The following is a 13,097-nucleotide window of genomic DNA, read 5'->3' on the forward strand; positions in this document are numbered from 1 at the left end:
AGGAGTGGAGTTGAAAACCACTGATTTAAGCTGTGTTGTTAAACTGCTCTATGGCTCCATCTTGTGTTCATAATGGGTCATTTCTTTAATGCATTTAAACAAAATCTGGTTGTACTTTCAGAAAACCGTGGTGGGCGTTCAAGAATGTAAAATACAGTCAAAGACATGCTGCACTTTATGTCTGTATGACTGTGTTCATTGAGAGTACACTTGGACTGTTCTTACATAGACCTTATTTGTCATGACAAGTTGATTCTGCTGGCATTTAGCCTGCATGCACCTTAAGGTGAGGCACAGAATTTGCTGACATATTAACTAATCTGAATAAAACCATTTTGACATGAGATGTGATACCCTTGAGGCCTGATGCAGTGTGTATATTTATGTTAATTTCTTTACCATACACTCTCATTCAGAGAGATATGCAGAAAGTGCACCTACTTAGCTTACAACTGATGAGCATTTTGTATGAATTTGTAAACATTCTTAGCATGCTGTATAGAGCACATTCCTCTCTAATGTTTCAGACAATGATATATGCTTTACAAGATAAAACTATAATACAAAGGTTTAACCGGAGATGGTGAGACCAAGCATTTCCAGGTTATCTGTCGCCTTAACGCACATCCCTATTCACAAGACATGAGATGAATGTTAACAGTAAAGAAAAGTGTGTGCGGTCACTGTTGGTATTGTATAGTTTGTAGCGCCCCCTGGTGACCACTGCAAGAATACATTGTTAAGTCATCTGCTGTCTCCATTAGCTGTGACAGAAAATTCCTTCAGAAGGGCATCATATCAGGTGCAGAGTTTATAGAGAGGATGACACTGTCTAGTGCCTTGTTATACTTCAGTAACAGTGCAGTAACATTTAGACCCTTGTTCATTTGTCTGTAGCTGTGTATTTGCAGCCGTCTTGGGCTTTTGTGTGTAACTGGTTCATTCACACTTAACTCTGGATCTTGTTTTTCATATTTATTCAGATATCATATACCATTATCTGTTATCTGTTACTGTAGCTACGTATCACATAGGAATAATGCATGGTTTGTTATACTTATGTGTACTTGCCATAGTATTTTGTGTATTCTTTACTCTACACTTAATCCAAGTAAAAGGCTCAAGCAGCACATTAGCCTGTTTAATGGAACTTATGACGTTCCGACTTTCCGACTTGTGACATTCTGGCAACCAGATGCTGCGACAAAACAACAACAACAACAACAACAACAAAAGTATACTTATATACACAAAATATATTGCAGTTGCATGGGTGGAGCAAATGAAAGAATCCAATTACAGGGAACTTTACAGTGCATAAGGGAAAGGACTGAAAAACCTGTAGATGAAGAAGCAGACTACTTGAAATTCATCCCTCTTGGCATTCAGCCAAGCCGTAAAAGAATGGATCAAGGGACACTGTGAGTCTTAGAATCTTTCTAGTGCTTGTTCGCACATTTCTTGGGCCAAATTCATGTTCACAAGTGCACGGAAATGCAGAATTGATAGCCTGTTTTCAAGAACACAGCTCATGCAGCGATGCATGCTGAAAAGTTATTTCCACTTACTAGACATACCAATCAACTAATTTTTGACTTCGGTCAAAAAATATTGTGTACTTTGTGTCAGTAGATCACAACTTGTTTGTACATCGAGAAAATCTTTAATTATAATAGATACGCTGTTTCAGTAAAGTTTCCTTTTTCTTCTTGATGTTCTTACCATTTTAGACATTGAATTTTACATATCTTTTGACATATTCTGATCCAGAATTGCACCAGTATGGCCCAACTGGATTATGGCCTCTCAGTACCATAACAGATCTCTAGACTCCCAGTGGACTAGCTGCAAAAACTCCATCTACTCTAAAACTGTATGCCTGATGACGACTGCCATCTGTGTAATTTTTACACTTGTCACCCAATTCACTTTTTTCTCATGCACTTTTGTAATAAACTAGTCTCTCACAGGCACAAACTCAAGAGTGTGGCACGGAAAAGACATTTTTTGTGAGCAACTTCAGAAGATGAACTTTCACAACCACATCCACATAGGGACACTGACACTGGCTTCAGCACATTCTAAGTGCTTTATATACAAATAGTTCAGAGAATAATTACATTGCAGGATTACTTTGAATTTCAATATTAAGATGGTTAATGGATAGTGGGGATTGTTCCACTTGTTGCAAGCGAGTCCAAACTAGTCTAAACTGTTTTGCTTTGGCAATCTGTGGCAATAGTGAAAGCAAATCCTGTGACCGCCAGACTCCTTAACTCCTCTCCTCAAGGACACTCCCCTAAACACAGAGACACTCAGAGCTTTAATCTTGGATCACATAGCTCACCTGTAATATAAAATGTAGTTGCAAAAATAAACAATTATTACAATTGACAGTGACTTTCATAACGATTACAGAGGTATGCGCTGATTAGTGCCAAAAGTGATCCATGGTCAAAAAATAATTAAAGATGTTTTAACAGATATATAGACTGTCCAGAATCCAACCTCTCTGAGTGAACAATACTAGTATTTGTTAATTAATGATCAACTATTGCTTAAAAATTCAAATTCAAAATCATAGCAAAAAATAATTCTCATTTAATTTTCAACAATATCATTGACCACCAAATTGAGTGCACTGGGAATTACATATGTTGACCGACTCCATTAAGCGCTTCCTCGACAAAAATATAATAAACAAAGCATTCTTCTAAAAACCTCATCCCAACAGTTCATCCTCATAGCGGCCAGTTATTTGTGGCTCATGTACATCTTTATCAGGTTCCTCACAATCTCCTCCAACTGATTAGTCTCCATGTTGTATCTCGGCCCTCAGCTCCTTAGTGATGAAATTCATCAAAGCAGCAATAACTTGCTGCTGTAGGGTAGAATTGCCCATAACCAGTGCAATTAACTGGGTAAAGTCAGTCCACGCCAGATTGCCAAGCACAGCCATGACATCAGAGTAAAGCTTCTGCTGCTGAGCAGGAGGCAACTCCATGAGAATTTGAGGAACAGGTTGAAACTTTCCACTGGTCATCCAGTATCCAAGCAGGCCTCCCACTAAACTGCCTAACATGTTATCAAGGAAACAATATTAAAAAAAAGAGAATATAGTAGTAATTACTGGGTTTGTTGTCTCATATATTTAAAATCATCTAGTATAAGAACATCTAAGTAACCTGATATTGACATTTCTGAAATTGTTTTCAGTGGTTCATTTGAGATACACAGCAAAATTCAGCTGTAGCACAAAGAGGTGTTTGTAGCATGGAAGTGGTATGGGGTATTTCACTAAGGAGGGGAAAAAACAGCTGTTTTACCTGCAGCTATTCCAGGAGGACCACCTACAATCCCGCCTAAAAAAGCGGCCCCTCCCGTGACTGCTGCTCCTTTACCACAATTTTTCACCGCTGCTTTGATCTTCTTGTCCGCAGAAAGCTTGCAGCATAGTCTCATGACGTCATCAGTTCGCGGGGCCATCTCTGTGGTCTATCAACTGGATTCAGAGCAAAACAAAAAGGCGTAAAACGTCTTACTTTAACGACTGGCGGCATACATGGAGACTCATATTCCTTAAATTAGTTGCTGACTCAAATTCAGCACAACTGAGAGTAAGTAGCGGTCATGGTGAAAGTCAGATAAGTTATTATATTTGAGTTAAATATATAACTATAAAAGAATGATTGTAGTAAAAGTGTAAGTGTAAAAAAACTTGAGTCAAAGTGGCAGGCTTTTAAGATACTCAAATTTTCAAAAGAATAATGAAAGAACTGGAGGGGCACTCGGAGAGCGCAGACCTCCGCCAAAGCCAGTAGTGCACTCGGCTATTCAAATCTGCAACCGCAACCACTATATATATCTGAATATAGTGGATATCTGGATATCGCTCTGAAACACACTGGTGACAGTGAGTATACACCCGTGCAACTAGGTAGGCATACGCATCAACATTTGCACTGGTTTGTGTACATTCACAACATTGAGGTCTTACGTCAGCTATGCTTAAAACAGCCTACAATAGTGGTACTCCCACACGCGTTTAATCAGCTACAACTTGATTTAAAAAAAATACTTATAACTGACCGTATAAAATGAAACAATCAACGACAGTTTTCAACAGAGACGTATTGGAATAAAAAAGTCTGGAACTTCTTTATTGATGTTGTCGGAGACTGTTAAAATTCTTCATATTGTCGATACTGAGATTACAAATCCACCATTACCCTACTTGTATATATTACGTAGCTATATGGGCTATTACTTATATATATTACGTTCAATAACGAGGAACTTTTACTTTATTGTTTACAGCCACTGGTAATTATACAGTCAGTTGGGAGATTAAATATTAGAAACTCCAGCTCCAACTTGAAGTTAACGAGAGACAGTGTTTGTCAAACATAAGCAGGACTACATTAGGACTAGAGCCCTTCATGAACTGCGAGGTTGTTGCTACGACTAGAATGCAACTTTATGGCAGTCCTATGAGGTTAAAAAACTTCAGTTGACAAAGTTCACAAAGCAATCCAAGATCCATAAAATGTGTTAACTAGCCAACCAGTTTTGTCTGTGTGAGAGCGGCGTTTAAAATTTTAACGGTGGTATTAAGGGACCTGTTACAGTTAAGTATTAGGGGGGGAAAATTAGTGTTGTTAACCTGATGTCGTTTAAGGTCCGTACTGTTGCTGAATTAAGAAAAAAAAGAAATATTTGACTTGAGAATGAATTTTAAATGAATAAATAAAAACTCTCGCCAAAGCAAGGTGATGCATGACTGAAATCGGAGGGTTTAAGGCAGGGAATATGTCCGTCACAGAGACGGACGGGCGAGTATGTGATTGCCATTGCACCGTCAGTTAGATGTTTGATGCTGCTGCTGTAGGATTCAGGATTACACAATAGTTTTAATAGCTCATTTAAAGTTAATGATACCGTGATATCAGTGCGTTTTAAATATATTACAATTTGAGAATCAGAGTAAAGACTTAATCCATTAGTTAAAAAAAAAGTTTTTGTCGCTTTCGATAACGGCATACTTTGGAAAACTGGCATTACGTTTCAAAATTTCAAAACCTGTAAACCTACCGTGGTTTTTAGTGTGCGCCGACGGAGTTCTGACTGAAACGAAACTTCTGAGTAGTGTTTTATGGGTGGCGCTCGGCCCACGCGGCTTGCAGCTCAAACCAACAAAGTAGTTGCAAAATGCAGCTTGGATGAATGTATTGTCTTGGATGAAAATAGTTATGTCTATTGTTTAAACTTGAAAGTTACGCTTAACAGTAGTTCGAGAGCGTGGGACGTTTGTGAAGGTGTAAAACGAGTTTCCGCACATAGCAAGAGAGGCCCCCAAAGATAAAGCATACGGAGGTGCTGATTCAGTTGCGTGCTACTGACTTCACGGGGGCTTTCATCTCAGCATCAGAGTCTAAAGGAGCAAGTGCAATTAGCCGTCTGTTGCGCTCTACAAAACGTCCAAAACGTAATTTCTTCATTCACTGCGTCTATGATACTGAAAAAAATATCATCGCCCTATTGCCTCCTGTCCGAATGTTTCTTCCACATGTTCATGATTATTGCTGCTAACTCTGTGTCTTTGTTTGCTTAGCCCAGAGACTGTCTTGTGTGAGAAATATTTTGAATGTATTAACCATGGATGTTTGTTATTTTAATCAATTTGCAGCTATTCCTTTAGTTATACTCATTATTGTTTAAGCATTAATGTTCTGTTCTGTTCTGTTCTGTTCTGTGTGTCATATAATTTTGTAGCTGACACCTTAAGTGTCATTTAAGGGTTATGTGGAAAGTAGCAAGCAAGAGAGTTAGCGCACACAGAGGAAGTAGTGCGGTCATACTGAGGTCACGCTAGAGAGAAAAGCGTTGAGGGTGTCTGAGGTGAAAGACAAGGTAGAACTTCTTGGAACAGTAATAACACAACTAGGAAAGTGAATTAATACCTAGGAGAGACCACCCTCATCCTTTATGATGTGCAAGTTGTTTATTCCACTGTATAAATATTCTGTGTTTCTCTGTTTTTGGGGAGACTGTGGTAATAAAGGGAATGACTGATCATGCCTGAAGTTTGTTGTCTTTGAGACTTCGCAAATCTCTTATAGAAGACCTCAAATTTATCTTACACTTGGTATGGTTGAAGGAGAGCAAAGGCATGCACTGATTCCACGACGAAGTAGGCAGATGGTTAGTCCACGAAGAATCTCATATTGGCAAAACAAGCCAAGATTTACCAAAGCGGCAGGTAATTTGTATGATCAGTAGGAAGGTCAAGTAAATTGAAAGATGTCAGTCTCCATGTCAGTACAACTCGAACTGGAATTTAAAAAGGGATCAAATTAATGGTCTTCTGTTCTAAACAGAGAGGATTATATTGGCATCTGAGTCCATCGTGAATTATGAAGTTGTAGAATATAACTGGAATGGAATTTTAGGACATATATAGATAAAAAGGTATCAATTTACAAAGCAATCCAAGTACAGTCTCTGATATGAACTAAACATAATAAGGGATGTTTTGGTGAAGGAATGTTTTAATGATATAGTAAAGCCAGTTAACTTTGAGAGACTTTTGATAAGTATAACTTGACATATCTCTCAAACTGATATACTCCTGTCATTTTTTTTCCCTCAATAATTAACTGGAATCAGACAGTTAAATCAGTCTGTGGTACCTTCTTGTGTTGGTAATGGAACATCTCTTAAATAAACTCACATAAAACAGAGAAAATCCTGGTGGGCCTGCAAGAAATGCCCCAGTACCTGCTGTCTATGACATCACTGCTGGTTCTTCTGTCCAGGCCTTCACTGCTGCTCTTATCTCCTCATTCTCTGTTAGTTTACAGACGTGTTTCACAAAGTCTTCTGTTCAATGAGCCATTGCAGTTGTGTTACAAAAGACCATGTAAATGACAGCAGTAACTGACAATATATTACTTAAATGTCAGGCTGAGTACAGTCAAAAGACATACCACCAAAATCACTTGCTAAATCTTTGAAAGTAACCAGTAACATTAGGTAAATGAAGTAGACTATGCTGTAAATTTGTTGATGGTACATAATGGCTGCTTTAGCACAGATCAGACTTTCATTCATTCATTCATCCATCCATCCATCCATTTTCTCCCGCTTATCCGGGACCGGGTCGCGGTGGCAGCAGGCTGAGGAGGGTCGCCCAGACATCCCTTTCCCCGGCTACATCCACCAGCTCCTCCTGGGGGATCCCAAGGCGTTCCCAGGTCAGCCGAGATATATATTTCTCCCAACGTGTCCTGGGTCTTCCCCGGGGTCTCCTCCCAGTTGGTTGCGCCCGGAACACCTCCATAGGGAGGCGCCCAGGAGGCATCCTGACTAGATGCCCGAACCACCTCAGCTGACTCCTTTCAATGCGGAGGAGCAGCGGCTCTACTCCAAGCTCCTCCCGGGTGTCCGAGCTCCTCACCCTATTCATTCATTCATTCATTCATTCATTCATTCATTCATTCATTCATTCATTCATTCTCTAAGCTGCTTATCCTAATTAGGGTCGTGGATGGTGCTGGAGCATGTCCCAGCTCCCAATCAGCAAAAGGCCAGAGAAACACCCTGGACAGGTCGCCAGACCATCGCAGGGCACAGATCATACTTGTCAGTCCAAAATGAATTCAGACCACATCTAGGCTCCGTGCTTCTGAAAGTGAACCATGGAAAGTGTTTGTTGGCATATTTAAACGATATAGTCTGTGGCTCTTTCCTTTCCCTCATCATCCTTCAATAACAGTGCATGAACATTTAGATTCCTGCTCATATTCCTGCTCTTTGCATATGCAGCCTTCTTGGGCATATGAACATAAGCAATTAATTTATTCAACTACGCTCAAAGAATAGATATTTTTATAGTTTACTGTAGCTAAGAACAGCATATGAATCGTGCATGGTTTATTATACTGGTTTGTACCTGCTGTGGTGTTTGGCAAATTCATCCATGTACAGTTTTTTTCTGTCATCTGCACGTTTTGTTTCGTTTAGAGGAAGTTTACCTGGTATGCTACAATGTATCTTCCAGTTTCCACAGTCATGAGTGAAGACTGATGTAACACAATTTAAGGATACAGAGTCAAGTTAAGGAGTGCTTTGTAAATTGCCTGAGTTTTTTTTTCTTTTTAACTTCGTAGGACTGCTGTTAAGTTATTTTTTAAGTCGAATGTATGTAAAGCCTCACAGGTCATGAAGGACTCTAGTCCTGGAGCGGGCCTCTCCATGTTAGACAGGAAACTATTCACTTGCCTCTTAACAAATTTAAGTTAGTTTTGGGTCATATTCAAACATACTGATACTGGCTTCAGTACATTCAAAGTGACTCATATGCAAAGCTGAGAGGATGACGGTATTGCAAGATTGCTTTCAGTTTCGATATCACAACGGCTAATTGGTGGCGGGAATTGTTCCATTCACACAATTCATGCAAGGCACGCTAAACCAGGCTGTCTTGTTTTGACTTTAGCACATTCTATGTGAGAAATGGGCAATTAGTTCAAAGGATGATTATATTGCAGGATTACTCAGAGCTTCACTGCAATTGTTAACGGACAGTTGGAAATTGTTCCACCCGTTGAAATTAGTCTGACTCCAAATTAGTCAGACTCTGACAATAGTGAAAGTAAACCCTGTGAGTGAAGCTTCCTGTTTCCGTGTACCAAGGTCAGCGATGCCTGATCTGGTATCTATGAGATCTATCAAAGGGTTATTTCCTGTTCTTCATTCAAATATACGCAGAATAGGAAACGCTGGCAGAAAGCCTCTGCTTCACACTGAATATTAAACTGAAATTAACAGGATAAACCAAATGTCCAATTACATGTTGTGTATCTTTTGTATATTGTCACATATAGCAACTGCCATGACCTATGTTTGTTCTGGTGTGTGTACAGCATGCTGGGGATGTGCATAACCAAACGACAGAGCCCTGCAGAAAAATTGAGTAGAGACCTCTAGTGGTTGTGAAGAGCACAGCAGGTTTTACCTCAGTTGGGATAGTTACAGCTCAAAGAAATATGACTCCACTCAAAAATAAACAAAGTAAACAATGTTTTTCCCCTCTTCAACATAACCCTTTCTCGACTGTCAAAGTGCTATAACCATCTCTCTGGTTCACACCTGTTAAAGTAATTTTATAAAAGACACTCAGATTCTCCAAAGTCAAGGCAGGTTGGTTTATTCTCGCCGGCAAGGAGACCAGTCACAAAGCAATACAGTCAGGCATCACTGTTGTGAGTAGTCTAAAACTCCCTTTGTGTTCATGCAGCATTTATCTGTTAGAAAGGAATCACACCAGTTATTTTTTCACACCAAACAGAGATAAGAGATACATGTTTCTCTGCTGAGCTGTGGAACCTCCTGTTCTTGGTCATGGTGACCTTGACTGAACTTCTGGTTCCAACTAGATAAGCATATTAATGAGCATATTTCATACAAAGGAATAACATATTTTTCTGACAACACCCCTTTCACCCACCATCCCACTGGACTGCCCCCTGCCTTTCCCAGTGCAGCCTCTGATTGCAGGTACCAAGACCAGTTCGTCAATTACTCTAAGAGCTCATTCTGCAATAGGGATTGTACTTTACATACTGTCCTGTCATTATGGAAGAATGACAAATACACTGAAATGGATTTCACATTTTAATTCACTCCACATCTGTGTAAATTCTACACACTGTATTGCACAGTGACAATTCACTAATTATAATTACGTGTGTACCACACAAGTATGCATTTGATGTTAATTTCAGTTATGTAATCGATTCAACATTTTATTACATGATTATTTCGTTGTACCATAATGCTCATGTCCAAACCGCCAAGTTGGTCATTTGTACTCTGCTCAAATTGGCAAATGTATGTTATCTAGTATGTGCTCTAAGTCAGAATGTGCAAAATGAAAACAGTTCCTGAAATAGAGAGTTTTGTAAACATCAAACATTATGAGGCCTTTTTGTCATCAGTGACAGCTTCATCTGACAGTGGGAGATGAGCAGCAGGTTTGTGGCTTGAAGAGCCAAAATCGGTCCTATTTCAAACTGAGGATCAACATTAATTAAGATCAGTAATATTTATAAGACAAGAGGGACTGGCTAAATCCACAGCAGGAGATCAATTCCTATTAGCACCACAATTTACAACCTTGTACAAATTTTATATTTGTTCTCATGTACCCATAATTCTATGTTTAATTAAACAGATGTTGTGTAGAAATGACCTCGCTTCATTTCTGCTAATCTGAAGCCTGTCTAAGTCCCTTCTTTATTAAGGTCAGTTTAATAATAAGAAGAATTTTGTATTTTTAAAGGTCTCCTTTTAAAGGTGTGTGTGTGTGTGTATGCATGTGTGTGTGTGTGTGTGTATGTGGAGGGTGGGGAATGTTTGTAATGAAGTATTTTTAAATTCTTGGTTTAACATATTTTGACAACCAGCGAATAACCTGCTACAGAATTATAAAAGCAACCAAACGCTTTCTGTCCTATTAAAGTTTTAAAAACATTCACTCTGCCATGATGGCCACTCAAAGGTGTGAAGAAAAATGTTCAGTGCTGGAATAGGACCACACACATTTAAAATGATCAAAAACTAAACAGAGTCTAACAGCATGAATATCTCTATTTGATTTTGAGTTGTTCTCTATACAGTTTAAGAATGAAAGAGGAAATTCACTTGGTTCTGTCTGAGGGAGCAAAGCATTATAGCAGCATACCAAATGTTATGCACTAGACAGCATAATCCTCTGTTCTGCAATTGGTGTCATACAAAAGAGAAAAAAAAATATCGGTGGTGATCATTATAAATTATTATTAAATATTGAAGACCTTAAAATGACAAAGAACATTTTTCACAAAAAAGATTTCTCTCTTTTAATTGGCACCTACAACACGTGGCACCACAGTGAAGTCACAGGGGCTTGCTTATGTTTACTGACCCTGCTACGAGTTTTAAATCTGCATCACAATTTACTAAACAGGTACTCTTCTCAAAAAATCATTTTGATATCTTAAGAATATAAAAAATGTCAGTATGAATATATAAATGAAGATATAAATTTTGCACACATAGTCAACATAACTCTCACACTTTGATATACATCAGCTTAATTGTCCCCACGCCTAGGCACAAAGGAAAATTTTCATCCCCCTGCTAGTCAGACACTCGTAGTTCACATCCTTTGTCACGTTCCTCACAGTTTCCTCCCACTGGTTAGTCTCCATATTGTATCTCGGCCCTCAGCTCCTTAGTGACGAAGCTAATGAGAGCAGCAGTAACTTGCTGCTGTAGGGTAGGATTGCCCATAACCAGTGCAATTAACTGTGCAAGGTCAGTCCAATCCAGAGTGCCAAGCACAGCCATGACATCAGTGCAAAGCTTCTGCCGGTGTGTAGGAGGCAACTCCATGAGAATCTGTGGAACAGGTTTAAACTGTCCACTGGTCATCCAGCATCCCAGCAGGCCTCCCACTGCACCACCTAATGTGTTATCGTACAATAAAGACCAAAGAAGAAAATGAGAGAATGTTAGAGAACATGTTAGTAAATATTTGATTCATTGTCCAGATGTTTACATATTCAGGGCTAATGAATGATATCTGTATCCTGACCTTTCTTACGTTTTCAGTAGTTGGTGAGAGATATGCAGGAAAATTGCCCCGTGGTGCCATCTAGTGTTTATAACACGGAACTGAGACAGGAACGTTTCACTAACGACAAACAACAAAAGGTGATCTTACCTAAAGCTATTCCAGGAGGGCCACCTAAAAGACCACCTAAAAAAGCGGTCCCGCCCGCGACAGCTGCTCCTTTGGTAGAGTTCTTCACCGCTGCTTTGATCTGCTTGTCCGCCGACAGCTTGCAGCAAAGTCCCATGATGTCGTCCATTCGCGGAGCCATGTCGTGGTCTATCAACTGAACTCAGAGCAAAACAAAAACAATCAAAATTGTTTTACGTTAATGTCTGGCCGCATACACGGAAACTCATGATGCCTAAACTAATTGCAGGCTCAAATTGAGTGCAAGGAGCAGTCGTGAGTAATTACCAGTCGTGGTGAAATATCTATCTCGGGTTTTGTGATTGAATATGATCCAAAACTAACTTAAATTTGTTAAGAGGCAAGTGAATAGTTTCCTGCCTAACATGGAGAGGCCCACTCCAGGACTAGAGTCCTTCATGACCTGTGAGGCTTTACATACATTCGACTTAAAACATAACTTCACAGCAGTCCTACGAAGTTAAAAAGAAAAAAACTCTGGCAATTTACAAAGCACTCCTAACATCATAACATTTGTTAACCGGGCGACCAATTTAAGACTCTGTATCCTTAAATTGTGTTACATCAGTCTTCAGTCATGAATGTGGAAACTGGAAGATACATTGTAGCATACCAGGTAAACTTCCTCTAAACGAAACAAAACGTGCAGATGACAGAAAAAAACTGTACATGGATGAATGTTAACTCGCTTTAGGTTTTCCTGCATTATGTTGGAACGTTCTAAACATGTAAACCTACCGTTGTTTTCAGCGTGATCCGGTTGAGCTTTAGTTTAAACCGAAAGTTGATTTTAGCTTCACTTTCGTTGGTGTCTTTAAAACCGCAGTGCTTGACGGGACTGTTGTACGTAGACTACTTGGCTCTGACAGCGACAGCATGACAGCTGACTTTGGATAAGCTGAAGTTTGATCTAATGTCTTGGATGAATTGAGGACTTGACGAGGAAAACTGACATCTCATAAAGTTATTGAAAACATGTGTCTGATCAGATCACTAAGGCATCATAAAACCAGCCGATTGTGTAAGGGTTCACAGTTTTAAAGGGCTGTAGTCATTACATTATTTAAGTTCTGTGTAGTTTCATAAGTTCATTTTAGGTCTGTCATTTAATTCTGTAAGTCACGAACTAAATTCATTTATGATACTCATCAGGTTATTGAGTGCATTTTATTTATCCAGAATAGACAAGGTGGAACAAATAGTCAAATAAACATGAAGAAATATTTTCATATCCTGGGTATCAACAAAAGTAAACAATGTTTACAAAAATGAAATTCACACGTTGTTTAAA

At 39.1% G+C, this 13,097-nt stretch overlaps 2 protein-coding genes across 2 annotated transcripts; both read right to left on the reverse strand.

Moving 5' to 3' along the window:
- Positions 1-2,809: 2,809 nt before the first annotated feature.
- Positions 2,810-3,486, reverse strand: LOC115805916 (protein C19orf12-like). The gene is made up of 2 exons (XM_030766621.1): positions 3,327-3,486; positions 2,810-3,075 (listed from the first exon to the last, which is right to left on the reverse strand). The coding sequence occupies exons 1-2, from the start codon at positions 3,484-3,486 to the stop codon at positions 2,810-2,812; spliced, it is 426 nt and encodes a 141-aa protein (XP_030622481.1).
- Positions 3,487-10,927: 7,441 nt separating this feature from the next.
- On the reverse strand, positions 10,928-12,594 carry LOC115805717 (protein C19orf12 homolog). Its single transcript, XM_030766387.1, has 3 exons — positions 12,545-12,594; positions 11,768-11,942; positions 10,928-11,507 (listed from the first exon to the last, which is right to left on the reverse strand). The coding sequence occupies exons 2-3, from the start codon at positions 11,925-11,927 to the stop codon at positions 11,242-11,244; spliced, it is 426 nt and encodes a 141-aa protein (XP_030622247.1). The 5' UTR covers positions 11,928-11,942; positions 12,545-12,594; the 3' UTR covers positions 10,928-11,241.
- Positions 12,595-13,097: the final 503 nt, after the last annotated feature.

This window comes from Chanos chanos, chromosome 2 (genome assembly GCF_902362185.1).
Source record: "Chanos chanos chromosome 2, fChaCha1.1, whole genome shotgun sequence".
Classification (NCBI taxonomy): domain Eukaryota; kingdom Metazoa; phylum Chordata; class Actinopteri; order Gonorynchiformes; family Chanidae; genus Chanos; species Chanos chanos.

Excerpts from the sequence above, each read along its gene's own strand:
- LOC115805916 (XM_030766621.1), bottom strand. The coding sequence starts at position 3,486 with ATGGCCCCGCGAACTGATGACGTCATGAGACTATGCTGCAAGCTTTCT. Across the intron at positions 3,076-3,326 it reads TCCTCCTGGAATAGCTGCAG|GCAGTTTAGTGGGAGGCCTG; the intron begins GTAAAACAGCTG and ends ATAACATGTTAG.
- LOC115805717 (XM_030766387.1), bottom strand. The coding sequence starts at position 11,927 with ATGGCTCCGCGAATGGACGACATCATGGGACTTTGCTGCAAGCTGTCG. Across the intron at positions 11,508-11,767 it reads CCCTCCTGGAATAGCTTTAG|GTGGTGCAGTGGGAGGCCTG; the intron begins GTAAGATCACCT and ends ATAACACATTAG.